Source organism: Fusarium solani (genome assembly GCF_023522795.1).
Source record: "Fusarium solani strain SB1 chromosome Unknown bctg00000004, whole genome shotgun sequence".
In the NCBI taxonomy this organism is placed as follows: Eukaryota; Fungi; Ascomycota; class Sordariomycetes; order Hypocreales; family Nectriaceae; genus Fusarium; species Fusarium solani.
This window is the reverse complement of record NW_027072152.1, coordinates 3525582-3551929: the sequence shown is the minus strand read 5'-3', so window position 1 is coordinate 3551929 and position 26348 is coordinate 3525582. Positions and strand designations below refer to the sequence as shown.

General features: G+C 50.6%; 14 protein-coding genes across 14 annotated transcripts; 7 read left to right on the top strand and 7 right to left on the bottom strand.

The window, feature by feature from the left end:
* Positions 1-439: 439 nt before the first annotated feature.
* MRS44_008208 (uncharacterized protein) lies at positions 440-2395 on the bottom strand (the record flags this gene model as incomplete). The annotated part of the gene is made up of 1 exon (XM_046275892.2): positions 440-2395. The coding sequence occupies one exon, from the start codon at positions 2393-2395 to the stop codon at positions 440-442; it is 1956 nt and encodes a 651-aa protein (XP_046133774.2).
* An 840-nt stretch (positions 2396-3235) lies between these two features.
* MRS44_008207 (uncharacterized protein) lies at positions 3236-6667 on the bottom strand (the record flags this gene model as incomplete). Its single annotated transcript, XM_065620822.1, has 7 exons — positions 3236-4845; positions 4903-5034; positions 5149-5260; positions 5313-5700; positions 5815-5882; positions 5930-6182; positions 6228-6667. 7 exons carry the CDS (start codon positions 6665-6667, stop codon positions 3236-3238), a joined length of 3003 nt encoding a protein of 1000 aa, XP_065476894.1.
* Positions 6668-7277: 610 nt separating this feature from the next.
* On the top strand, positions 7278-8306 carry MRS44_008206 (uncharacterized protein; the record flags this gene model as incomplete). The annotated part of the gene is made up of 4 exons (XM_065620821.1): positions 7278-7551; positions 7708-7820; positions 7871-8256; positions 8303-8306. The coding sequence occupies 4 exons, from the start codon at positions 7278-7280 to the stop codon at positions 8304-8306; spliced, it is 777 nt and encodes a 258-aa protein (XP_065476893.1).
* Positions 8307-8729: 423 nt separating this feature from the next.
* Positions 8730-9659, bottom strand: MRS44_008205 (uncharacterized protein; the record flags this gene model as incomplete). The annotated part of the gene is made up of 1 exon (XM_046270847.2): positions 8730-9659. One exon carries the CDS (start codon positions 9657-9659, stop codon positions 8730-8732), a length of 930 nt encoding a protein of 309 aa, XP_046133777.2.
* Positions 9660-10419: 760 nt separating this feature from the next.
* Positions 10420-12561, top strand: MRS44_008204 (uncharacterized protein; the record flags this gene model as incomplete). The annotated part of the gene is made up of 7 exons (XM_065620820.1): positions 10420-10580; positions 10657-10750; positions 10818-10989; positions 11319-11890; positions 11943-12073; positions 12123-12368; positions 12429-12561. 7 exons carry the CDS (start codon positions 10420-10422, stop codon positions 12559-12561), a joined length of 1509 nt encoding a protein of 502 aa, XP_065476892.1.
* A 182-nt stretch (positions 12562-12743) lies between these two features.
* Positions 12744-13649, bottom strand: MRS44_008203 (uncharacterized protein; the record flags this gene model as incomplete). Its single annotated transcript, XM_046283514.2, has 1 exon — positions 12744-13649. One exon carries the CDS (start codon positions 13647-13649, stop codon positions 12744-12746), a length of 906 nt encoding a protein of 301 aa, XP_046133779.2.
* A 704-nt stretch (positions 13650-14353) lies between these two features.
* Positions 14354-14896, top strand: MRS44_008202 (uncharacterized protein; the record flags this gene model as incomplete). The annotated part of the gene is made up of 1 exon (XM_065620819.1): positions 14354-14896. The coding sequence occupies one exon, from the start codon at positions 14354-14356 to the stop codon at positions 14894-14896; it is 543 nt and encodes a 180-aa protein (XP_065476891.1).
* A 131-nt stretch (positions 14897-15027) lies between these two features.
* MRS44_008201 (uncharacterized protein) lies at positions 15028-15472 on the top strand (the record flags this gene model as incomplete). The annotated part of the gene is made up of 2 exons (XM_046278480.2): positions 15028-15172; positions 15303-15472. 2 exons carry the CDS (start codon positions 15028-15030, stop codon positions 15470-15472), a joined length of 315 nt encoding a protein of 104 aa, XP_046133780.2.
* Positions 15473-16409: 937 nt separating this feature from the next.
* MRS44_008200 (uncharacterized protein) lies at positions 16410-16869 on the top strand (the record flags this gene model as incomplete). Its single annotated transcript, XM_046281039.2, has 2 exons — positions 16410-16537; positions 16593-16869. The coding sequence occupies 2 exons, from the start codon at positions 16410-16412 to the stop codon at positions 16867-16869; spliced, it is 405 nt and encodes a 134-aa protein (XP_046133781.2).
* Positions 16870-17371: 502 nt separating this feature from the next.
* On the bottom strand, positions 17372-18546 carry MRS44_008199 (uncharacterized protein; the record flags this gene model as incomplete). Its single annotated transcript, XM_065620818.1, has 3 exons — positions 17372-18011; positions 18061-18417; positions 18470-18546. The coding sequence occupies 3 exons, from the start codon at positions 18544-18546 to the stop codon at positions 17372-17374; spliced, it is 1074 nt and encodes a 357-aa protein (XP_065476890.1).
* Positions 18547-18941: 395 nt separating this feature from the next.
* Positions 18942-20267, top strand: MRS44_008198 (uncharacterized protein; the record flags this gene model as incomplete). The annotated part of the gene is made up of 1 exon (XM_065620817.1): positions 18942-20267. One exon carries the CDS (start codon positions 18942-18944, stop codon positions 20265-20267), a length of 1326 nt encoding a protein of 441 aa, XP_065476889.1.
* A 354-nt stretch (positions 20268-20621) lies between these two features.
* On the bottom strand, positions 20622-21308 carry MRS44_008197 (uncharacterized protein; the record flags this gene model as incomplete). The annotated part of the gene is made up of 1 exon (XM_046275894.2): positions 20622-21308. One exon carries the CDS (start codon positions 21306-21308, stop codon positions 20622-20624), a length of 687 nt encoding a protein of 228 aa, XP_046133784.2.
* Positions 21309-23246: 1938 nt separating this feature from the next.
* Positions 23247-23966, bottom strand: MRS44_008196 (uncharacterized protein; the record flags this gene model as incomplete). Its single annotated transcript, XM_046269082.2, has 2 exons — positions 23247-23646; positions 23698-23966. The coding sequence occupies 2 exons, from the start codon at positions 23964-23966 to the stop codon at positions 23247-23249; spliced, it is 669 nt and encodes a 222-aa protein (XP_046133785.1).
* A 1045-nt stretch (positions 23967-25011) lies between these two features.
* Positions 25012-25838, top strand: MRS44_008195 (uncharacterized protein; the record flags this gene model as incomplete). The annotated part of the gene is made up of 2 exons (XM_046279441.2): positions 25012-25708; positions 25765-25838. The coding sequence occupies 2 exons, from the start codon at positions 25012-25014 to the stop codon at positions 25836-25838; spliced, it is 771 nt and encodes a 256-aa protein (XP_046133786.2).
* Between the last annotated feature and the right edge of the window lie 510 nt (positions 25839-26348).

Here is a 26348-nt window from a genome sequence, read left to right as displayed (position 1 = left end):
CGTATTCGATACGGAAAAGAGGGGAAAGGACAGAAGGCGGTGAGGGTCAAGAGGCCTCCGCTCATTTCTTTAGTGATCCACTGAGGCGTTTGTGTCACGGAGCTATGTATGTATGCATAATAGCGTACATGCGTCGTGCATAACTAGGCACCAAGTACGGAGGGCCGTTGAGATGCCTGGCTAAACGATCAGAGTGTAAGATATACTAGATGCCCTATATAGCATTCTATCTAAGGATCGAGAATATCCTCCATTGGCCAGGAAAGCTTACCAGGTCCTGACGTTCAAGGGACATTAGCTCAGGCTACTGGTTTCAATTTGAAGCACTATTCAAGGGAGGGACAGTGAATCAAAACTAGCCCAGTTTAACAGGACAGTACAATAAACACGCTTATGAGATCTTCCATCTTATTCAACTACCCTCCCACAGCATCAGGTCTCAATATCCAAAGAACACAACAGCCAAGGCAACCCCAACAGTAAGCGCAAAGTTATGTCCAAGCCCGGCGGCACCGTTACTATCATCAGTCTCATTCTTGATGATGAAGCTAGGCTCATAGTCGTTAACGCGGGTATTGTTAGACTTTCCGTCCCAGCAGTACTTGTCAAAGCAAGTGCGGCAAGCGTCAGGAACAGACTCTCCGGCCTTCCACCAGCTTCGGCTCATGATGGCGCAGGCAACACAAACGGGCCAGTCCTTGTTGACGGTGCCGTTTCCTTGGGTAGCGGAGTTGAAGCCATTTGTGATGATTTCGTCGCGTTGTTCGATGGTGTAAGATGGCTTGAATGTCGAGACATTGCTGAAGGTCGTGTACGGCGCATTCGGTACGTAGACAACCAGGGGCGGTACAACCTGTCCATCGGAGAGCGTAAAGTTGTCCGCGTCGCAGCCAAACATGGTAGGACGTCGGTTAAGGCCGTTGTTGATAAAGGTTTCGGCAGAAGGTACGGGAGGGAACAGAGTACCGTTGCCAATATCCTCCAAAGAACGATCGTACGAAGCACGCAGGGCAGTGCCGTTGGGCCAGTTATTGTTAGTATCAGCAGATGAATCAATGGCAAAGATAATGTCCACGCCACGGATAGGCTGGATCAACGGATGAAGGGGGATATTCTGCAAATCCTCACCACCGTCCACCAACGAGAGCTGAAAGTCCTTCTCGCTGGGGTTGGTGGAGGGGTTCCAGCCGCGGAACGGGTTAGGCGCGTATTGGGCGATGTCGTTGTCATCTTTATCCAGACCCTTGAGGACATTTTCAACGGCCTTTGTGAGGAAGGATGGAATGCCAGAATCTTCGCCAACTGCGGTGACGTTCTGGAGGAGAAATTGGTTGAAGAGGGATGAAGAAGTGCCCATGACGAAGCCAAACTGGTCGAAACCACGGACACATTTACCGTTGCGAGAAACCGAGCCATCGCTAAAGTTGGAAGCCAGATAACGGAGGGGAGCAAATCCGTAGGTCGTGGGATCCCAAGTGCCGAGTTCGTAAGGGTTGAACTCAAAGACGGTCGCGTTTAACGAGATGATGCGCTCACCCGGGGCACGCTCATCGGAGACAAGAATCGGGAACGGCGTGTCGGCATCCTTGAAAGACGAAGTATCCTGGATCGATGAGAATGTGTAGGCCGGACCACCTTCTGAGGCGTTGATCAGCTGATAAGAAAGAGCGCGGCCCCAGAAATCCGTGATGGACGTGTCCCATCCTTTGCCCTTCTCATCGACGGCATCCACAACCTGAGTCCAGTAATCGACCGTATTCAAAATCCCAATCCCCCTCTCCTCGGGACCCTCAAAGATTGACCGGTCGAACCGCCAAAGCGAGGACCCTTCAGCGCCCCGTTGCAGATCGGGAATGGTGGAGAAGTTGTTGGCGAACATGGACCCCACGAGCCAGCCACCACCGGATAGCCCGGCAAGGTAGGTCGACGCCTGCAAAAGCCCGCTGACGGCGCTGTCGTGTCCGTTACGTGAGTCGGCAGCTGACAAGAACCCGGCTCCGTTCATTAGGGCGCGATAGCCACCGCCAGAGATGGCGATGCCAATGTTTGGGAGGGCGGTGGTGTTGTCGCGGGCCCTGTCGAGATAGGAAGTCGCGTTGAAGTTGGGAATGGCGGCATTCTCAAGGAGCTTACGCAGAGGGTCAAAGGTGTTGTTCCGGCGGACAGGAATCCATGAGGCTTCCTCATCCGAGAGGGCGTCAGCTTTACGAATGGTAGGTCGCGTGCGAGGACAGTCGACAACCTCTGGAGCGTAGCCACCACTGGGAGAGTCGGGAAGAGCTCGAACCTGCAAATCCGTAGAAACCGCATAGCGAGGTTCATGTCCAAGGGTCGCTGCTTCGAGACGGAGAATGTGCAGGGCGAAGATCGCCGAGACGGACCAGAGCTGGACCATGACGGTGAAGCCCAGTGGGATGATACGAGAAACCGGATGATGTGGAAATACCGCAACGTAAAGGATATGTATTAGAAATGCGCCAAACGATTGTAAAGAAGAGCGAAAAGAAGAAAGTTGGTGAGATTCTCTTGTTGGAGTTTGGTCGGCTCCCTCATATATTGATCAACCCTGTGGACCCTCCCTTCAAAAAGGACCCTTCCACTTGAGGACGGAAAGTTAGATCGAAGCAGAGTTAGTGTCTCATAAATCGTCCCGTTCTCCAAAAACAAATGTCAACAAGTACGCGTAAGCCAATCCAAGGGTCAACCAGGGTCCCTCTATACGCGCCAATTCGTCGAGCCCATCTCAGAGTCCCCACCCGCATCATGATGACAGTATCAGCCGAGATCCGATATTACTTACGCGTGGGCCAATGGAAAATCCGCCGATCTGGTCTGACATTCCGTGATCCGAGCTCCCGGGGCAGAATCTCTCGACGTCTGCTTATTTTGTGTGGCTCAGATCAAGTCAGCCTCACCGGCTTCTCCGAGAACCCTCGGCCGTGGCAATTGTCACAAGTTCAAGACGTTGGGGAAATCAGGGGCAGCTTCGTAAGTTTTCTCGGGTGATATACACCAAGGTCATTTCTAGAATCCCAAATTTACAACTATCGAGACTTGACAGAGTGAGGATCATAAAATAACTGGTTGTTTGTTGGAGCCTAATGTGCTTGTAAAACTTGCATTAAGCGTGAAACAATGGGATACTGAAGTCCTACCCAACATTGTCGTCGTCTGCGTTCCCCTTCACCTCGGTTGACTTATTCTCACCAACTTCTCCACCCCTAGCACCCCCTCCTCAGTCATCATCTTCAGAATCATCATCCCACTCGGACGTGTCATCCGAATCGGAATTCACATCCTGTTCAGACTCGTCATCCAAAACCACGCCAATCTCGCGAAGCTCCTTCCTGTAGCTTTCGTCCACTGCCTTGCGCTCCCTGCGAACTTGACGGAGAACTTGACGCATCCTAGGGCGCCAATGAAGCCGCAAGAAGTCCTCGATAGAGAGATTCCGGTTAGAGAATTCTTGCTCAAACTCTTGACTCAACTCGTTAAGCTTTTCGATCAAGATTGGGTCCTCGTCAAGAATGGCATCCCATTCCTCTTTCTCCTTTATCTCCTGGAACCTCTCCTCAGAGTATATGGGCCACTGACGACACTGTGGTAAGTGGCTGATACTTAGGGCCTCCATGGTTAGAACACGGATAATTGACTTCGCTAGGTAAGTTACATCCACATCGCTAGCAATAATGCGGAGATGGCCAACGAGATGTATAGCCAGGGCGGGTTGGTCTGCGAAGGATATGGTATGAGCGAATGGCGAAACGGGCGTGCCCATATAACTCAGCGACGAGGCCACAACGTGGTGCAGAGGCCGTGATAGCTCCCCAGTAGCGCAGGGACAAGGAAGGCGAGACTGCGCAGTGCTGTATATCAAAGCTGAGAGCACTGGAACAGGCGTTGTTGACAGTTGATTGAGTCGCCAGTTTTTGAAGAAACTCTTATGAACCCACTGTCCAAACCAGCAAGCCAGGTCATGAGCAGCAGAGATCCCCAAAGAATTGGAGCAATCATCAATTCTGGCACCTTTCTCGATAAGCCAGTTAGGGTAAAGTAATTTGTCTTTTTCCCTGGTGAAGGGGTTGGAACGTAGGGTTGAACGTATGATTGGTGTTACACCATCTCTATCGGGTGTATTTATACCCTTGAAACCGAGATTGAACGCCACCTCGGCATGCCTAGGCTCTTGCAGAAGATGGAAGACCCCTTGCCGAGAGTGATTGACCAGCTGCCTTCCACTCCCAGGATTCAGACCATTGTGGAGTACCTTCACGACTCCGCTCTGGTGAAGTGACTGCAGCTTCTCCCATATCGCAGGGGCAGTGGCGTCAGGTAGTTGGTTTAGAGAGACTCCAAGATCTTGCAGCTCTGACTCGGGAAGATGGTGCAATGCCAGTCTTTGTAGCCGCTCTCGCCTCTGCGCAAGGTGCTCTAGTAGAGCTATCTTAGCTTTTGGTGAAATCCCAACTGGGAACACGCCGGGAATCAAATTGAGTCCTACGGGACAGTCTGTCTCGAGAAGCAGCTTGACGGTAGCAGAGCAGCCACAGCCAGAGCACAGGTCCGGTCCGTAGGGCTCCTGGCAGAGTCGCTTGCCAAGTTCCAGCGCATCCATCAAAGGCGTAAATCCTCTTGCATCAGGCTGGCTCACCAAGTGGTGTGTGGCCTCCTTCTCGAGCAAGAGTCGGAGACCAGTCTCCCAGTTCAAGCAAAAATGCACGATGTTTTGTCCAAAAATGTCCGTCTCGCGTACATAATCGACAAACTTGATATTTTCGATAAGCTTCTTGAGCCTTGCTTCATCTCGTTTGGCCACGGCCAAAAAAAGGTTTCTATATCCCAGCCCTGTTCACCGTCAGCCATCATCTAATTCGTATATTTCTGGCAATCAGGGCTAAGCACCTTCCATAATGTCAGGGCGCTCTTGTAGCACATCTATAAATAAGCCCTTTTCTGGAAAAGTCGGACCGCTCTCATGGTCTTGTTCAAGATCAAGCTGCGACTCACAGTTCGCAAGAACGTCGTAGACTGGACCTAGAGTCCTGTATTCACTTTCTCGAAAGATAAATTGGATCATCGAGCTAGTTCCCAGTTACTTAAAGAGCTAGGGGTGTTGAGTTGGTGCGGCATGCCTGTCGAAGTTGGTACCTGCATAGACATTGACGCCCACCTGTTGCAGGAACAGTAGCACCATTTTGAGGCCCTCAGAGCCGTTAGCCTTCTTTGCGGCTCCCGTCATTCCCATCAAATGTTGATAGGTCTGCGAATCTTGTCAAGTCCGAGTATGCGGTTCTTCTAACAAGTGAACCTACCTGAATGCACAGGTGGGCGGCATTGTAACCATCAGTGTCAACGTCCAAGGGCGATGCCTTCCCAGAAGTGTAAGCGATTTGTAGTTTCTTGATGTATTCCTGGGCGACTCTTGTTAGGTCAACTTCACCGCGGCCATTTCTGAAGCCGATGAAGACGTTGAAGGCTTGAGTCATTTCCCTGACATTGTATGTTCGCAGCGAGTGTGTTAGTAAATAGCCTCCGCATCGGTAATCGCTCTGCAGAGAAAAGCTAAGAACCTTGGAGAGGAGGAACCTCAAGCCAGTGTAAGTGATAGTGGTCTTTGTAGATCTCTTGTAAAAACAGCACCCGGGCTGATGATCTCCCTTGGACGTTGCCTGGTACGAAATGGCCAAGCCTCCCCAAAATCTGTACGTCGTCAGTGGCTGTCGTCCTTTTCCGCCTTTCTGTCCCTGGCAGGGACAGATTCCTGTGGCGGTTTCTTGGATGCATTTTCTTTCGATCATGGAGTTTCTCAAGTACCGTGGAATGTCCTTTTGTTGTGCCGTGCCAACGGTCTGGGATTGTGGACCAAGCCAAAGACCTTCTGCCTGCTCCTTTAATTAGAACCGGCATTATGACTCTCTGGAATACTTACGATTGCATCCAGCTTTCCCGAGACCATGAGACTGGTATCTTTGATCAGTGTTTGGCTACTTGATGCCAGCGTCTTTTCTTCCTCAACTCCAGTCGAAATCGCCGTGAGCCTTGCTTCTGTCTGTTGAGAAGACCCTTCAATTCTCTCTACTTTGGATTCAAGTCTCGTTAAGAAGGCCGTCGTAACCAAGTGGTTATCCTGAACGGCGCTTCTAAACGCCTCAATATCGTCACTGACACCCACACCAACATGCCTGTCGAAATTAGGAGATGTTATTTGATGGGAAGGCTGCCCTTACAGGATCAACGCTTGAATTACAGTTCCCAGGGCTCCCGTGGCCTTAAGGAGCTGATCTTGAATTTGAGTCAACTTCTTCCGTTGGAACGGGTAGGTGATAACTGATTTCGACTTGTCCCACTTGCGTGCCACATCCGAAGCGCCATCGACCTTGTTCAGATTGTCGATGAGTTCCTTTAGTGCTCGAAGCTCACCCTTGCAGGATCCTAGTGCTAGGACAACGAGATCGGTAGCTTGGGCATGGCGACTGCTGAGTGTCGACGCACTCGGCCGAATGAGCTCGATGTATCTTCGAAGCAGGCTCAAGAGCTCCGTGGCGCGTTTTAGATCATCATCTCGGTCTTTGATGGCACTGAAAAACGTGTCAAGGCCACTACAGATGGTAATGCCAAGAGAAACGATGCCAGCGACACCGCTGGCGATGCCGAGTGCCTCGGCCATGTTCAGCAGTTGGCCTGCAGAGTAGGTCGCCGTTTACCACGAGATGGAGCGTGGAAAGCCTCAAATTATGTAGACGAAGAATGCAATCTGTCAAAATATGCCAAAACTCTTGGCAGATAGTTGGGCATACATGCATGTGACAGCCAGATTGAGGCTGAGGGTGCGTCCGTCAAGGCAGACATGCATTTGCTACGCAAAGCCCAGCTAGGCGGTGTTGACGGTGACATTGTAAATCAGGCAAGCAATCAGAGCCCAGCATTTTCGACATGAATTCGCGCTCTAACTTAACCGCCCATCTGCAAGCCACGTTGGGCCTGACGGTTTTCAAGGCCAATGTGCAACCAATAGGGGCCACCTAACAGGTCAAGGAGTGCATCAGATATCACAAATATAATGTGACCTGTGCTGCGCCTCCGGCGAAGTATCCCGCACACCTTGTCTCTGCTTGAGGATGGGAAGATGAACAAAGCCTTGGAATTTGCCTTGGCTGTAAATTCGGCGACACAGCTTCACAACTCAACCCCCAGTCGGAACATTGTATTAAGATCCTAGGTCCGATCCATCTTGACTAGAGCTTCTCCAGGTCATGAATTTTCGATAACCTGAGAAAATGGCCGTCCCAAAAACACCGCGGCCAGTCCTGCAACTTCCATTCCGAGCCCCTTGCGAATATGATCCTGAGGCAGCGCAGGGCACTCCGTCCCTCCCACCATCTCCGCCATGTTCTCAGACAAACGATGTCGGCACCAGTAGCTCTTCTGAACACCGAGGTAGCCAGTCATCATCCGAGGAGAACTTGCCCGCCGAGAGTCGCCACCAACAAAATGAAGGCCGACGAGGCAGGCCCAGAATCATCGGACAGACAACTGAGAGGCCCCAACCGCGTAGGCCCCATCAAGTCCAGACTGAAAGATTGCAAAAAATACTACAGCCAATTCTTGGTTTAGAAAACGACGACTCTTGTGTTCTGCTTCTTTGCTGTGGTAGCTTCTTAGCATGCCGCATTTTGGTGGTCAGAATTCCTATCTCAACCATCATAGCTAATGATTACGTTGCCATTTGGAATCTGATTCAAGAATCTTGGAACGCTCTTCCCAAAACTTGGCGGCATCGTCTTCCATTCTACGGTGTCAAGCAGGTTTCGTTAGCATCAGTGTGGATTCCCACCATAGCTTCAAAGACACACACGCTCACATGGAATAGGAAGTGTCACTTCTCGCGAAGATAGAATCGCGTGGTGCCAAAAGACCAGGTGACAACGAGAGCGTTGAATTTATCGGGGCCTGTACACCAGAGGACTTGCGTGGTGAGGTGCAGCGTCAACGAGTGGTCATTGGTCAAGAGTTGCCCCTAGTTGACTATCCATGTTTGTACGACCGACAACGACAAGTATTCCAGCACGATGAGATATGCGCAGATGCACACCAAGATGTCGGAAGAAGCTACCAATGCCCATTCGAGGAGGTTAGAGAGGCAAAGAGAAAGCTTTGGCAGTTGTCCAGGAGGTCATTCCTCACCTTGGCCTTCCAACGTCCTGAACTGAGCGAAGCAAACAATCTCCTTCCGACGGACCTGTTTTACTCACATCTGTAAGCGCCTGTACCCTTACATCACACATGAACTTAACTCAATCAGCTAACAAATGAGTGTTCAGTGCTGTTTTGCGGCTTTGTGACTTATGGGAATGCCCTTCCCTCTATGAGTTGTCCTTTCAGGGGTTAATTATCGAGGAAGGCTGGCTACTCTCATCGCCCTCTCCATTCTTAGCTGCCATTGGTATTATGCTCATGTCTACAACGCTGTTTAAGTTCATGTTTGGAGGTTGGGATGCTGCCTGGGGAGCTGCCAGTTGCCTTGTCACTGTGGCCATGTTTGGATACCAATATACCAAGGATCAGCCCGGGCACAAGGCAGCATGTTTATAGTATTGCATTTCGATGCCGTTTGAATGCCACATTTCCCACGAGAAGTATCAACATTGGCAAGTTTGCTCTGCGGTGGTAGCCCCTTAGTATGTCGTATTCAACCAATATCGTGTTCTACCGCTTGGAATTCACAACTACTAAAGAACATATGATTCAAGCTCCTTCTCTGTCCATTCCCATAACTGCTCCCGAACCTTCTCATTATTACTCAGCGCGGAACCCTTCCCCGTGACCCCAACCGGATAGTAAAAGACCCCAGATTCCACATCCTGACTAGTCGCAGCCCACAGCTGGTTCAATGCTCCCTTCCCAACGCTTATAGACGTCATATTACCGATAAACCTGAGCACCAAACCCAGCAGCGCACCATAGCTGTTGATAAACGAGTCACCCAGATTGGTTTTCACCACTCCAGGGTGAAGACTGATGAACTTGATGTCAGGGTTGCGCTTCGCAAGCGCTGCGTTGTAGTGAATGTTTGCGAGTTTGGACTGGCCGTAGCGGGTCCAGGTGCCGATATGCAACATCGTTGTCTTGGCTTTATCGAGATGATACGAGTCCTTGGGCGCCAGGCTCTCTGCAGATGACGAGAGGAACAGGACTCTTACGTCAGAGGAGCTGGTGGCGGCGGTCGCTTTCAGGGTTGGCAGAAGGAGCTTTGTGAGGAGAGCGTGGCCGAGGTGGTTGGTGCCAAACTGGATCTCGTATCCATCTTTAGTGAGGCCTTCTGGAACGGCCATTATCCCGGCATTGTTGACCAGGATGTCCAGACGGTTCGATGAGGCCCGGAACGAGGCGGCGGCTGCTTTCGTGCTCTCGAGGGACCCGAGATCCAGACGGAGAAAGCTAATGGGCGGTGCATCGGGGACCTTCTCTTGGACCTCTTTGATGGCTCGGTTGCCTTTTTCTTCGGATCTTGCTCCGAGATAGATGTGCGCAGGGTGGTGCTTTGCGAGTTGCAGGATGGTCTCGAGGCCTAACCCGGTATTGCCTCCAGTAACCAAAATGACCTTTCCGGAGAGGTCGGGGATGTCCTTGTCAGGATCGAACGAAACACCACTTTTCATGATGTTGAAGGCCCAGCAGTACAATCTGGATATGGAGTGGAATGACTGACAACACGAACTAAACGGCCAAGTAGTGTGTATAGTGCAGACCATGAACGAGTTATTATAGACAAGTACCATGCGGACATAGGGAAATCAAGTCTCAGTTAAGTCCGGAGGCTTGCAGAAGAAGCCCTGGTCTGATCAAGGTTCACCGGCTGGGACTCCTGATCTGATTCCGTCAGGGTTGAGTCGGAGATGGGTCGAAAAGGGGCTAGCGCAGACTCAAACAGGGGATAGATGAACCTTAACTTCCCACTGCTCCGCCCAATTCCGCCGTTATAACTTGGCCTTGGCAGGTCAACTTTGTCGATCATACGTAGCCTACTTTGGTTACCAATGTTGATGCTGCTTCGTACTCTAACTGCCGTACATCATCAAGAACAATGCAAGCGTGGATGTTGCGAATAGTCTCTAACGTGATTACTTCCAACTCCAAAGCCAATGTAGATTTCGGAAAATAAATGGACATTAGGCCAGGGTTCTGGTAGTTTGAAGGGATCTGACGCAGTTTGATTGCTTTTGCGGTCTTTTACGGTATAGGGTTTTGAGGCCGTCATATATTGACAGCTGTGTCTTGCTATTGTGGCTGATGGCTTCTGTAAGAGACGTCATTTATGACAAGAACAATTGGCCGCACTGAGATAAATATCTGGCCAATGTACCATTTACTCGGCTTCAGACGCTATCACTCATCGATTGGGGCAGCCTACTCGCTACCATGATCCCACTACAATATGCCAGTCTTGTGGTCCTAGCCTTTGTTGCCAACGTCCTTGGACGAGACTCGTCTTCCCACTGGCTTCTTTCCCAGGGAATCGAAGCCTTGGGAGGCAGCCGCAACCTCGAGGCCGTTCTCGATGTTACCTACTCAGGTGGCGGGTATGCTTCACCCCGATGCAGCAACCCGTGCTACTGGCGTTCCGTCGCTGAATCATTACAGACTCTTTCGCTCCAGGTCCATGTCCCAGACGCTCGGTCTGAACGGACTCGACAGAATATTGGCTGGTGCCGGCCGTCAGAACGTTTCCTTCTCGTTCGAGGGAGGTGTTGTAAAGCAGCGCATCGACAGATTTCACGACCTATCAGGCATGCGCATAAGAAACACGACGTTTTTAGGGGTTGATTGCTAATTTTTCTTCATCAGCCAACTTCCTATGGGCCCGTCCTAATCTTGAGCCAGTCAACTTCTCCCTCGTTGTCCAGGATGGAGGCGACGGTTTCGCTGCTACGGTGGAAGGGAGCGACTTGCTTTTGGCCCCAAGTGCACCGCCTTCGGGGTATAAAGATGGTACGTATCCTGGCTAATAACATTCTTGATCTCTCTCATGGTCCCTATTACTAATCTTTTATCTCGTCAGGTCTCCTGGCAGCCTTCTTGGTGCAAGAGGCAGTCAAGATGTCCCCTTTACTTCTCAGGATAGTCAGTTCACTTCATTTACAAGCGACTTGGCTCAAGACACTAAAGGCTTGTGATAGATCTCATGGAATAATTACCATACTATTCGTATGGAACAAACCACCGATGGCAAAAAGCACCGGGCTAGTATGTTGGAGATCTGTGCCCTCTGAGCTTTTGGAAGCGGTCTTCATGCTGACCTGTACCTTGCCTTGTCCAAGTTTACGACAAGACCCTCGATATCTCGGTTCTCTTGGATGAAGACACTAAACTCCCATATCTCATCCGTTCGTACGAAAACCACAGCTTCTTTGGACCCTCTACCAACGACCTGTTTCTCAAAGACTACGTGACTGTAAAAGGAGTCAAGTTCCCCCGTCGCTTCCAGACGATTTATAATCGCAAACACCTGTTGACAGAGTACTCCGTTGCCAGGGTCCTTGTCAACACTGGAATACCATCAGCACATTTCGACGGTCCTCCTGGCCGTCTTCTGACAGCTCACGTGCCCAGGCGAGACATACTCTACGGCTTTGCAGAGATCGGCGAGAACAATGCTTACTATAGATGGACTGGCCAGTACACTGGCACTTTCGCTAACCTAAAAGCGACCCAACCCTGGAAGGATCTCCCAGGTGTCTGGCTTCTCACAGTGACCGATGCTCCCAGTTACCGCCAGCTCATTCTTGAACTCGGCAACAACGTCGTTGTGCTAGATGCTCCACCACACCAGAGCCTGCTAGTCTTGCGGTGGGTTAGAGAAAGGCTGAACAAGACCGTGACGCATGTTTGGGTCAGTAGCCGTACGACTATGCTATGGATGAACCGCTGACACTTCTCCTTAGCCAACTCATCACCATCACGACCACGCATACGGCACTGTCGACTACGTAGCTGCTGGTGCAAGGGTTATTGCCCTTGACAACGCGGTGGACTACTACTCAACCATCCCTAAAGACCGATTCATTACATATTCGTAAGACTCTATGACTAGAAAGAAAAAGAGCCACTAACGCCTCCTAAAGGACCAATCGCCCATTTACTCTCGGCGATGATGCTATCCAGGCTACCCTCGTACACATGGGAGGTTCTCTACACGCGGCCGACCATAGTTACGCGCATATTTCCCCGCGGTGCAGCACCACCAATAGCACGACTTTGATCTTCGATGCAGACAACGCAAACACAGCCAATATAGCGGCTTCCGAGCAGGGCGCCCTGTTGGCAGCCCTAGACAAGTTCGCAGCCGACAAGGTAGCTCTGAGCGCAACGTGAGGAACCTAACCCCCGACCTAGACTCTGCAGTTAACATCTTGTCTCTCACATTTTAGATTCGTAGCGGTGCACGGAAACTGGATTCCGTTCGCGCAGATTATCAACGTAACTGGATATCGCTACCCTAGCACCGGAGCGCAAGATTTCAAGTACCTACGCCACAGGTGCATCGGTCCCAAGTCACCCTAAATTGGAGGGTACATGAGACGGGAGGATACATGCTCTTCTAGCGCCACTAGACTAGAGACGAAAGATCTAATGAGTAATGTTCAAGTCCTATTGTTTTCAAGCTATCTTCATTCTAAACCACGAGATAACTTGGACCCTCTATGTTTTCTCATCCGAGTTACAAACAAGCATTAAAACCATGCTCACTGACGCGTGACAAGTCGCTGGAAGATCTTGGGACCAAACTCGGCCATATTAGTCGGAATAGTAAACTCAGTCTTATCCATCACCTTTTGCCAGTTGTCCCTCACAGATTCAACAGTCCAATCCTGGTCCGCGGGTCCAAAATATCCCTTGCTCTCAGCCAGAAAGATGCGAGTAACAAGCCTGCTGACCGCTGCGACGGTCTCACCGTTGACCTCGGAGTTCTCGTGAGCCAACCACGCCACCGTGGTAGCCACATCGCGGGCAGGCATGCTGGCCTCCATAAAGGCCTGCGTCTGCTCATCCGTAACAAAGGCGGCAGAACCAGGCGTATAGGCCATGGGAGCAACTGTATTGACCAGAATGTTATGCTCCTTGCCTTCAATGGCGATAGACTTGGCTAACCCCATGAGGGCCAACTTGGCAGCTCCATAGGTTGACTGCTGAGCGCTGCCAAACATGACAGGCGATGCGATCATGACAACACGACCAAACTTTTGACTCTTCATGTGTGGCCAAGCGGCTTGCGTGACATTCCAAGACCCTCCCACGTGGACGCCAAGCATGTCCCAGAGTTTATCGTCAGAAGTCTGGTCGAAGTCACCGCCATCGGCACCACCAGCGTTGTTGATAACGATGTCGACGCGTCCGAAGTTGTCGATGGCAGCTTTGACGATTGCGTCGGCAACTTCGCGGTCTGCCACGCTACCGATCTGGACCACGGCTTTGCCGCCGGCGTCAGTTATTTCCTTGGCAGTCGCCTCTGCGGTTGAGGAGGTGGTGCTGTTTATCACCAAGGCGGCGCCGAGACGGCTGAGAAGGAGGGCATATTCGCGGCCCAGGCCTCGACCGGAGCCTGTCACAATGGCAACACGCCCATCGAATCTTAGGGAGTTTCCGGCCATGGTTTAATTGAATTGAGATGATGATCAATGTAGAATTGTCTTGTAATGGGCGAAATAAAGTACAAGGTTCACGACGTATTGTGTTGTGCTGAGCGTATTGTGTTGTGCTGAGCTATGCCAGACATCCTAGCCTTTTTGTACCGGCCGTTCATTATGAGAGTCTTTTTTTTTCTTTTCGCTCTTCAGTAGAATATTGCTGTTTCTGTTCCTGGATAACAACAGCGGAGGTGCGACTCGCTCACTTGACTCCCTCCGCTGTAGCCCGACGCTATGAAGCATTTGTGCGGAGGATCGTCCCCAGTCTCCGATTGGAAGGCGATCAGCCTACATGCTACCCTTGGCCGCGTATTTGTATCCTTGAAATAGCGTCTCCGGAATCTTGTCCCTCTCGGCAACGACCAAGAGTCCGGTTCCGAGACACACAAACGACGGTACATGTGGACGTATTTTATGTCACAGTTATCGGGGGTGTAGCGGAGGAAAGGCGGAGGAGATGCAGATGAAGGCGAAAGTGTTTCATTCGCCTTGTCGTTAACATAATATGGAAATAGTAGTTAGTGGGTGATATCCTTGTGTTTAATAGAAGAGGATCTCGCTTTAAAGGCACCAGCAACAGAATTGTACAATCCAATTCATCATTTATCCCTTTTCTTGTTATTACTCGTGTGGTGTCAAGCAGCTCCAAACCAAAGACCAAACTCACCATGGCTAGTTCAACAGAAACAGACGGCTCTGAGGATAGTCTTGTCTTGACAGTGCCTCGCCTCGTTCCGACAATTCATAAGGCACCCTATCCCAGCCTGCTGCCCTCTCGTCCCGAGTTGAGTCAGTCCGGCAGGACAATCCTCATCACTGGCGGATCCGCCGGCATCGGGTTTGCAATTGCACGAGCATATGCAGAAGCGTCAGCCTCCAACATCATCCTGACTGGCCGTCGCAGTGCTGTTCTTCACCAGGCATCCTCCAAGCTTTCGGACGAGTTTCCCAGGGTGAACATCATTCCTCGGGTTTGCAACGTTGCAAGCACCGAGGAAACAGCCAAACTTTGGTCCAGCCTCAGCGATGATGGCATTTTTGTCGACGTCCTCGTTCTCAATGCGGCCAAATTTGGTCAACAGCAACAGCCACTCCTTGAAACTAACTTTGACGAAACTTGGTCCCTTTACGAAACAAACGTCAAGGCAATCCTTGATTTCTGTCAGCGACTGCACAAGCAGCCGGGCGCTGAAAATAGGAAAAAGGCATGATAAGGACGTGCCCCAACAAACACATCAAGCGGTAACTAATTATCCCACGATAGTACATCGTCTATGTATCGACTGCCGCTATTCACAGTCGGCCCATTGCGGCTGCCCTTCCGAGTTACTCCTTGAGCAAGATGTCAGGCCATCTACTGCTTCAAAAGATTGCAGAGGAGGTGGACCGTGAGAGCCTCCAAATTGTTAGCTTCCATCCTGGGCAGATTCTCTCTGAAACGGCTCGATCTGCGGGTCTTGACGAGAGCAGCTACTCTTTTGACGATGGTATGTTGCCAAACTTCCATTCTTCTGGTCGTGTTCTTGTACTGCTGTCTTGAGTTGTGCATGTGTTTGTGTGTTACGTGGTGTTTTCTGAACTTCAGATGAAACCTATTATTCTGACCAACACTCACAGAGAATCTACCTGGACGCTGGGCTGTTTGGGCGTCAACGTCTCAGTCCACCTTCCTCCATGGCCGTTTCGCGTGGGCTGCATGGGATGTTGATGAGCTGAGGTCTGGAGAAGTTAGAAAGCGCATAGATACGGATCCTAACTTCTTGACCTTGGAGTTCGTGGGACTCTGATGGTGTGGTGTCAACAGATCGACGGGGAAGTAAGATACTCGTTGTGCCGAGTAACTATATAGCTCATGCAATTTAGTTCCCATTTGTTTCATAGGATTGCGCAGTGCTTTTTTCTTCATCGTGACAAACCACCTTTACAGTCTTTTAAACCTCATGTAGATCAAGACTTTCACATAATAAACCACTACGCCAACGGCAAAAGGAGAAGATACCTTCTAAAGGCACCAGGGCAATAGGGCCTTTATACTCCTCTCGACAAGACTCTTCTCTATTCTTATTGTAAGTAACGCCTCCAAAAGGGGTTACCGGCCACAACTCGAAAGGCACAGTTATTAATACCTGATAGCATTAAAACCCAACACCTTACAACACCGTAACCTAAATTATTTCCCATCCCGACTCATCCGATGTCGAGAGACGGGTGCAAAAGCATAGTATCGCTCTTAAGCACTGTTTAGCTTGAGTGCCTGAGAATCACATTTCCGAGCACGGCCACTCTCCGGGCTCATCAGAAGGGACCTACAAGCCTGAAGGGGGTAAGATTCCCGGTAGCCTATGGCGTGATGTCTATTATTGAGCACGAAAGTTTGGAAATTCACTTTCGATCGTATGGTGGACATGTGATGGAGAGAGAATGGATATGTCGCGGAGGTGTGGCGGAGTTGCGGTGGAGGTGGGTGCACCCACGGAGAAGACTTCTGCCGTTTGATTAGTTTCCCTATGGGAAGTTCCATGATCTCTAAAGAAGCCGTAGTTAAACAGGGATAGCAGGCATGCCGTTGGGTTTGTGGAAAAGGTTTATTGTAAGCTACGTAGAGACGTACGGGATAAATTCTACCTCCCATCGCCAGCTCAAGACCTTCGTTACTCCCTTCACTCGCCGTCTGATACAAGCCTCTAAGCCTCGCAACTTAATATCACGCCCTATACAATCAAAATGTCGTCTCAACAACTGTCCCTAGGCGAGTGGGTGAAGCAGGTCAACGATGCAATTTTTTACCAGCCGAAAGATGAAGTCGCCTTAAAGGCCCTGAACGAGGACGTTGATCCCAGCCTGGTAGTTAAGTGAGTATTTACAGTGTAGGTTTGCCTTGGAAACCTGTACTTACATGTATTTCAGGATCAATCATGCCGTCTTCACTTACGAGGAGATGAAAAGCGGCGTCTTGTATATCCGTGGCAGTGGCGGCATGACCCTCGACAGCGTCTCTGAGGTCTTGAAGTGGGACGACGCTGAGAAGCAGGGCGGTGTCGTCGCAAACCTTACGAAGTTTACTACAAAGAACAATGGAACCGGGCAAGAGGTTAAGAAGACGAGTTTGATCACCACTACGGTCAAGTGGATTGATGGTAGGAGAAAGCTTACTGAGCTTGTAGAGGTTGAGATTGAAGAGTGATGGCTTTATATTTTGCAAGTTCAGCCCTGTAGTTTTTAGCTGTGTCTAAAACTAGCTGATAGCTCCTTGCAACGTTGAAGTTACCTAACTGCATAAGCGGCATGTCGATCCTAGTAACTATTCCACGTGCAGTTGCCCTCACCTTCATGAGTTCATACATAAGGAGGCTGTAGCTTTGACACACGGATCCTGAAACTGGGCGCATACAGTCGGCAGGTAGGTTGAAGTAAAGGTGCTGATAAGAACGGTATCTGGAATACCAAGGTGAAAGCTAGTACATATTGAGAGGAAATATGTCGAAGAATTGGTCTGCAACTTTGAAACTAACCAATGTGTTGGCGAATCTCAACAACACCTTCTGATGCCTCTGCATTGCGGAACTGCAGGGCTATGCACTTATACGCAAGAGCAGATACGATCCACACTGGAACACGAAATCTTTCAGAATTACTGGAATGTATAAAGATGCGTGAGTGTCGGTGTTCGCCTGATCATAGCGATACTACATAGCTAGTAACGGAGCAAGCTTCTTCTCGGTCATCCACCGATTGACCTCGATGGCCGTATTCTCCCACAGGCCTTTAACTTGTGCAGCATCCTCAGCAACTGGGTTAGGAGCTTCCAATTTCCCAACTGGAACCAGGAACTTCCCCTTGTACTTTTCAACATTCTCCTTGACCTCGGCCGCAGCAGCTGCAAACAAAGAGTTTGCGGCACCTTGCTCAGCGCTGACAAATGCTATGCGCGCTATGGCCCCGACGAGAAAGTTGTTTATAGATAGCAGGCCCTCAGTGAGGACCTCTCCAGGATGGACGGCAAGACATGTTATCGCGAGGCCTTGCTCATCGAACCGGCGCTGAAGTTCTTGTGTGAACAACACCACTGCCGCTTTTGATACGGCATAGCGAATCATGTCAAAAGCGAAGAAGAATCTACCCAGAAACCGCCACTGCCATGGGTAGGAAGTCACCGGATCTCTGAAGCATGCAGGCGAGTCAAAGTTGAACTTGAAATGGCTTGGTAGCATGCTGATATGGGCTGTAGAGCTGACATTGATGATTCTGACATCGGCATCCTTGGCGGTTGAAGCGTTTTTTAGAAGCGGCAAAAGGCGATTTGTGAGCAGGAAAACTCCCATGTGACTGGAAATCATTAGCCATGCGCTCTATCTATGAAGATAGCTCCCCTTACTTGGCAGCCATGTGCTGTTCATATTTGCCATCTACCAATTCACGGGATGGTGTTGAAGCTGCTGCATTGTTGACTAGGGGTTTGTTAGTGGTCATGGCAGCCAGCAAGGCCAGGGCATGGAGAATACTTAGAATGTCAACTTTTGTCTCCCTTCTCTTCAACTCATCGGCAGCGGCAGTAACGCTTGCTGGGTCAGATAGATCCAGTATCAACCAGTGCACATTGTCCGGATCGATATCAGGGTCTTCGGTCAAGGCCTCCTTTGCTTGTAGAGCCTTTGATTCGTTTCGAGTGGTCAAGTATACCTTGGCTCCCTTCTGACCAAGTAGCTTGACAGTTGCAAATCCGATTCCAGTCCTGTAAAGAATGTATCAGTTGAAGCCCCGGACCGTGTAACACTCAAACTTACCCGGCTCCCGTCACGACAGCAACCTTGCCGTGCAGATCTGGCAGGTCTGTCAAAGGGTTCCACTGTTCAATGGTCATGATGTGAAATTTCACCACGATGGACGGAACGAAGGATAAGAATGGATGTGAGAAGATGGAAAATACAACCTTTGAGACAACCAAACTCCCGCTTTGGGCTTCTTTAAAGCAATTTTGGTATTGACATGAACTTTCCAATCTACACTAACTACACAGTCGTCCATGGTATGGCCCTGGAAGCTAAACTGCTTGAACCGGCACTGGCGGAGTTGGCGGAGCGCTTGCGGAGATGCACGGATACTACTTGAACCTAATACGCGGACCCCTGAAACCACCGACCGAATTCCGATCACCTCCCAAAACCTACCAGATCCATCATCCGCATGACCGCATGGCGGCTCAGTAACCTGTCCCGCTCATCGCTCCCTCCGCCGTTATCGTCTCGAATATTCGTCATGGGTCGGCGGTCCAAGCAAACGTCTTGCTTCGCGTGCGTCGAGACCAAGCGTCGATGTGACAAGAAACTCCCATCATGCTCGCGCTGTCTAGATAGGGACATGGTCTGCACATATCCTCGAGTGCCGCCAAGACGTCAAGGCCCGCAGTCTGACCCTGCCCACATCGAGACTACTTCGGACGTCGGCTTCAGTGGCATATGGGCTCCCATTGACTTCAATGGGGATGGAGACAGTGCCGGTCAGGTCGGGCTTGTCCCGGACTCGGCGCTGCTTGACTCAGCGTTGGCTGCAAGTCTAATCTGCCCATCTTTCAACTTTTTCCCAACACCATCCTCGAGTACTATGGTCGATCCCCCCGCCTCTGTCCAGCTGACGAGGAGATTTGGGGACTTGGATTGGTTCCTCAAGCCTCAAGCTTGGACAGTAGCGCTCCATTACCAACCGCCAGATGCAATACCACCGGCTTCTGTCTTCTCAAATTTCATCCGGGGCCTACAAGACTGGTTATCACGCTTTGTCCGCAACGGCCACAACCCCTTCATCCACCGTCATCTCTATTCCGAGTCAGGCTACCCGCAGTGTATACAAGATGCATACTCTGCTATTGCCATTTCGAACGCCGCCACCGCCGAGAACGAGAACATTATCGGTGCAATATCGTCCGCTCACATCTCCAATCTACTCAACTCGGAGTCAGCTTCAAGCTCCATATCCTTCAACTCACTCTCTGCTAGAGATCATCTAGCCCGCACGCAAGCCCTTCTAATTCACATCCTGCTTGCACTATTTTCCTCCTCTATTCAACGTCGTGCTAGAGCTGAGAGTCTAATGAGTACGCTTCATACCTGGAACACCCAGCTATGGGAATCTATAAACCAAGATACAACTTTCGCTCCTCTATTACGAAACATTACCCAGGCATACGGTGGAACTCATATCGGAGACGTCGATCCCGTGCCAGCCCTATATCGAGCCTTTGTCCTCTCCGAGTCCATCCGTCGAACCTGGCTACTTTGCAATCTCGCCACAGGTGTCTACAACAGTCTCAGAGGCGAATTCGCCGAGGGGTGTGGGGGCGATATCCAGATCACGACTCATGCAAAATTGTGGGAGGCGCCCTCTTCAGCGCGTTGGGAGGCTGTTGCCCGCCACACTGACCCGTTGTTCATCTATAGTCTCCACGGCCCGTCACTTCTCGAACGCGGTGTCGGTGCTGCGCAGGTGGACGAGTTTGCGCGACATTTGTTTACAGTCATGTGGGGGATGGAGAAAGTAGAGAGTTGGGTGGTGAGAACAGGGGATGAAGTTTCGGTGGTGTATTAAGGTCAGTCATCGCGTCCTTTGCCGCATGGGGCTCAAATCTATGTACACCTATATAACACTTTGCACAAGGTACCATTTTCAAGGCCCTGGGACTTCTCATCTTGCCCAATCCCAGGTGTTGGATAATCCCACCGAAATGGTGCCCGAGTGTTGTTCACTTCATGTCATGTCAACAACGAGGGGCATATCACGCTGACGACCCTCACAGAGAGATATTTGTACATTTACGTCTAGTCCAGCTATGAAGCCTATTCCCAGTTCTATCCGGACCCAGCCGGTCCATACAAATCCGACCACAGTTGGCACTTTCATCCCTAGAAAGTACTGCAAACACGAGCCCTGGCAGCCAGAACCCTAGTTGAAAAAGACCTTGAACATCCTGACAAACTTGCCGACGGGCGATGAGAGTCTAGAGGCGGCGGCGCTGGGAACGTCGGTGCCAGTGGCGCTCGGGGTGCTCTGGGCGCCGTTGGTGCTGTCGGCAGAGGTGCCCTCAGCAGCAACGCCCTTGGTAGGGGTGCTCACGGCAGTGGTTTCGTCGGCAGTGGTGCCATCAGTAGTGGTCGAAGGGAGCTTAGAAGACAGAGGAGTCGAGGGGGGCGTGATGCTGCTGATGGTGGTGGACGCCTCAGTCTTGCCGTCATCATTGTCCACCACCAACTCTAAGCCCGTGTTGTAGACACTGTATGCCTTAGGATCCTTACCGCCGCAAGCCTCCATCGGATAGGCAGAGCATGGGTCGTTGCACTGAGTGTCCTTAACCAGGGCCGACTCGGGAGGATACGTGTCGGCGCAGTGGCAGCCGTCAGGGCTGGTAATGGCGACAGTTTTGTTGACGTCCAGGCAGGCATCGCTGCAAAATCCCCCGCTGATGTATATAGACTTGGCCTTTACAGGCTCAGCGCCGGCCGGGAGCTTGCTGAAGCAACCCTGTGAGGTCCTCTCGTTGAGGATAGGGAGCGTCGCGGGCTGTTGTTTCGCATCGCTGGCGACGGCCAAGGTGGCCCAAGAGAAGAGAACGGCGTGTATGAGTCTAGTCATTGTAATAAATTGGTTTCCTGACTTGTTGAGGTAACGACTGTGGTGAAGAAGATGAAGATTACTGAGCGATGACCCGAGATATTTGAGGTTTTGAACTGAGGCGCAGGAACAGCATGATCCCCTGTAATCTAAGTATGACCCACCTGAAGCTGCCTGCCGATTGGTTGTCTTGTTGATCCTTGTCAGCGTTGTTGGTTGTCATGGCTTTTAGTTAAGTTACCAGGCAGGCAGGGATACGTTGTCTTGTTAGTGTTGGGAATACGGCATTTGATCCAAGAAATTTGCAACATCTGGCTACCTCTATAAGAGAGCAATTGCCAATCAGGCATCTTCAAATACTAGAAACATGTAAAAAGCGCGATGCTAATCTTAGAGAGCAACTCCCATGGTTGTTGTTTTTTAGGAGCATCAAGGAGGATCATCTGTAACGTCAATGCATCCAATCAAACCTCGTTCCTTCAGAGACTCAGGCCACTCGCACTGCGCCACTCTGTACGGTTTAGTGCGAATCCTTCGTTTACGGAGTTGAAACGAATGCCTGCTTCCAATTGGACAAGTCCTCGTCTCGTGTCTCGGCCATCAGACGAAACGAAATTGTCATGATCATCGTGCCACGTGAATGTTACTAAATATACGGAAAATGTGGGTTTATTGAGAAAGGAGAAAAAACTCTCATGACTTGATCAATGGCCCGGACTCTACGCAAACAAGAGTGTTGGCAGCACCAAAATCAATTCGACACCAAGCCCAATGCCAGCGTATCCTTCGCATGTAGATCAGACGGGAAGTGACGTGGAATCCTCTGATGAACATTCTCACTGGCACAAATCCTTGCCTACATTTGGTGTTCATCCAGATTCTTCCTTGCATCAAGGCTTGGCAAAACCTTGGCATTAGCCAGTGAGTGGCCAATCTGCCGAGAGGCTTGAAGGATCAGAAGCAGATAAAGAAGAACCACAATGAATCATCAGAAGGGTCGAGTTTCACATGCCTTTCTTGGAGATAGTTGCGAGTTTCTTCTACCAACACTGGGAAGGTCATGACAGCTAAACATAGTAGACCCCAGGATCTTCTGGCTCAGTTAACCCATCAAGGGCCTGGCTTCAACTATAATAAAGAACACAGTATTAACACATCATAGCATCATATCCTAATATTAATATAGTGGCCTTTTTTTTTTAGTCTTCCTGCTGCCTATAGTCAAGGACTCATACCTGGCTGCATCATTATGAAAGGTTAAACCTCTCAGGGCGTATTTAACTGCTCTAACCTCCGTACGAGAAACAAGATGGTAGACCCCACAGATCTCCGGATTATGTTTCTCATAGAAGGTTCGGATTCCAAGCCCAAGGTTCTGGGATGATGTGGGTAAGTGAACGGCTACCCAATCATACCCCCGTTGGGCATTTCTTTGATTTCTACTTCTAGTGTCTGGAGTCATTTCACCCGGAGCAGACAACCACCAACTCAAGCCCAGCGAATTTCTCTTGAAGAATACGGCCACTTGCTCAATGCTCATCAGAGCATACTAGGGGTTCAATGATTCTCTTCTTGGAAAAGAAAAGCAACTACTCCGTATGCAGCTTAGGGGAGCTATTTAAGCATGTGGACCGCCTTGGGGGCGAGGAAACGTCACACCCGGATCTACAATCACCGGCTAAATGCACAATCCCAGTACACCCAACGTCAAGGTTGGTTTCTGACATGTATATTTACTGCTCACTGACACTTGGTCAACCTGTGTGAGTGACAATTCTCCCCCAAAACAGGGAAAGCCATGCTATGTACAAGAATCAAAGACCGTTCAGACCGTAGACACGCAGCGAGTGTACACCCTCAGGCAAGATGGACCTAGAATCCAAGGACCGACGAAAAGTTCCTATCCCACAAACATCCCCTCATGACATTCCTCCACGTGTTGAGAACTGTTCAAGTCCCTTAAGAAACAGTCATGGTGGCGGAGCCAGAGCTGTAGTAACCCTCAACAGCAAGAATCTGGTAATCGAAAGATCCAAGCTTCAAGCCAACATTGCTCCAAGCGTTGAAGTGAGCACCGGTGTTGACAGAGCCGCTGGTACGCTTGTTGCGGCGGACAGACCAGTACTGCTGGAAAGTGCGGGTACCCTCAATGGAGGGAGCGTTGGTGCGGGTGCTGGTGTAGATGTCGTAGATGGAGCCGTCCACGTTGACCTCTCCCTTCTTGGTGGCGCCAGAAGAGGGGTTGTAGGTTCCAAAGTTCTCGACGATGTAGTACTCGATCAGAGGGTTGCGGGTCCAGCCGTAGACGGCGAGGTAGCTGTTGCCGTTGGGCTTGTAGGTGCCAGAGTACTTGATAGTTCTAGAGCAGGCGTCAGTATACGAAGACATGCAACTTTGATTGAGTTCTTACCTAGCAGCACCGGGGTTCCAACCCTTGCCGCCAACAAAGTTGCCCTGGTTACCGCTCCAGGAAACGCTGAACTGACCAGCGTTCTGGTTGGTGTAGGTGACAGTGTTGGGGTTATCAGTCCAGAAGGAGTAGTAGTATCCGCCGTGGTTGCCGGTGGAGCTCTGAGTGCGCTTGGAGAGGGCAGGGTTCTCAGAGGTCTCGGCCGTGGGGACGGCGAGAACACTGGTGAAGGCAGACACAGCTGCGAGGAGGTAGCTGAAAGAAACCATTTTGACTTGTGGTGATGATGTGCTTTGCGTTGGCAGGAGATGTTGACTTGCTATAACAAGAAATCTGGTCAGCAGGTGGTCTTATATACGTCACTTCAAGATCTTCTCAGCCTGAAGTCGACGATATTGTCGGTATATGTCAAGCTATTAAGCTTCAAGGACGAAAGGAATTTCCTAAAGGAACCTACCGGAACAGAACAGAATGGGGTCCGTCGGGCCTTGGCTAGATTGATTTTACCGGTGAGGAGACCTGGAAAGCAAAAGAGGCCATCAAGAAGCCCGATGGTCGCTTTTATTGTAGGTACTCTACCGGAGCTCCCTCATGTAAATTACTCCGGGTGGATCCACCGCCTCCTCCGGAGCCAGGACGAGACGAGGCACTCATCTCCGAATCACGAAACCTTGAACTAAAAGAGGGGCTCGCTTTACCCGGTCCACGTTTGCACTACCGGAGGATCGAGGCCCGGGCCGTCCGTGTGAGACCTTCCCAGGAGGGCAACTCAGTGAGGCCATCTCGGCACGAAAGAGTCCACATGACAACACCGAGGAAAAGGCTGAGGGTCCCGGCTATTCTGGACAACGAGGTACGGTAACATCGGCATCCCCGCGTGGTCCGGGACTTGAATTTACCCGTCCAAACATTAGCTGGGGAAATTTCCGTTATTAGAAAGGGGTGGGTGGTCCAGGGGGTCCGGGAAAATTCAGCCTGAAACCGCACGTTTTGTTTCAGGCACATCTTCCGAAAAAAGAGGGTGATGCATAGTATAGCTGGTGTATATTAAGCACCAGCCGCGGCTAAGTCTGGCCGGCATCTGCTCATGTCTTGTCAAATGACATGATTGGTTTGTGGGAGAGTGTTGTATTCTAAACCTGATTTATGGAACTTTTGATTTACTTCGTACAGAGTTGTACTCACCTATATAGCCTCCTTGAAAGTCAACCTTTTGGCGGACCACCTCATGGTCTGATCTAGTCCTACTCCAAATCATCCTTTCTTTCACCATTTTAGTTTCTCGCACATAATTCATTCGTCTAGGCAACCAAAATGCCGTCATTCTTGAAGACCGCCGTCAACCTCCTCCTTCTTGCAGCTAGCGCTGCCTCCCTCCCCGTTGCCAACCCTCTGGACCTCTTCGAGCGTCAGGCGTCTCCTGGCGTTGTCATCCGCCAGTGCAGCAAGCCTGGTGTTCTGGCTCTCGCCTACGATGACGGCCCAGCGCAGTACACCAGCCAGCTTGTAGATATCCTCAACAAAGTCGGCGCCAAAGCCACCTTCTTCTGGACTGGTACGCTGTATGGCTGTGTCTACAACCATAAGGACGCCATCAAGGCTGCCTACAACTCAGGCCATCAGATCGCCAGCCACACCTGGACTCACCCCTCAAACTTTGGCAGTCTGAGCACCAATGACCTCCAGCAGCAGATGCAGCGCTTCGAGCAAGCCATGGTGAACATCATCGGCAAGAAGCCCGCGTACATGCGTCCTCCGTACCTTGCCACGGGCGGAAACGTGCTGCCCACGATGAAGTCGCTCGGATACAAGGTCATCACCAATGATGTTGACTCTGGCGACTGGAACGGCCAGACCGCCCAGCAGAGTCAGCAGAAGTTCCAGCAAGCCGGTGCAGGCGGCAACGGACATATTCCTCTGATGCATGAGACGTATGCCAGCACAGTTCAAACGCTTACGCCTTGGTTGATCAACTGGGCGAAGCAGAACAACCTCAAGCTTGTCACTGTTGGTAAGTCATACCTCAACTGAAGCGAGCGTGGTATCTTGAGACTAACATTTTCACAGCGGAATGCCTCGGCGATGCCAGCGGCGCTTATCAGCCTGGAACCTTTACTGGCAATGGCCAGTCCACTTGCTAGACGCAACAGAGTCCAGAGGGTTCAGGTGATATCTGCAGTATAGTTGACCCGGTCACTGAAGTGGGAATTTTGAGTTGGCCATTTTGGATATCAAATTGTTTAGGAGGGAATCCAACCGTACATATGATGAGAGCTTTACCAGGTTACGAGGTTGAACGATGTTTATGCCATGTCTTTTGCAATGAATCGACCTTTACGTGATTGTCGCTCCCTGAGCAGCCCAAAGATTTGGCCCGGTGGCTGCAAGACGTAAGGAGTCGAATGTTGAAGGAAGCACTCGTAGAGATGCCGGGGAGAAGTGACTTGTTTGTTGGTGTGACTTCAGCCCAAAGCTCGTTGCAACAGTCTGTAGAACCGCGTGACAGTAATCAGTGATCAGGGCAGTCCCCTCAAACACAATCAGCGGTGAGCATGTTAATCCATGACAAAAGTGGCTGACTCTGCATAAGTTGTGTGCCTGTTGAGCACGGGAGGAATTGACAGTTATCCGCCTAGGAAGCGGACGTACAG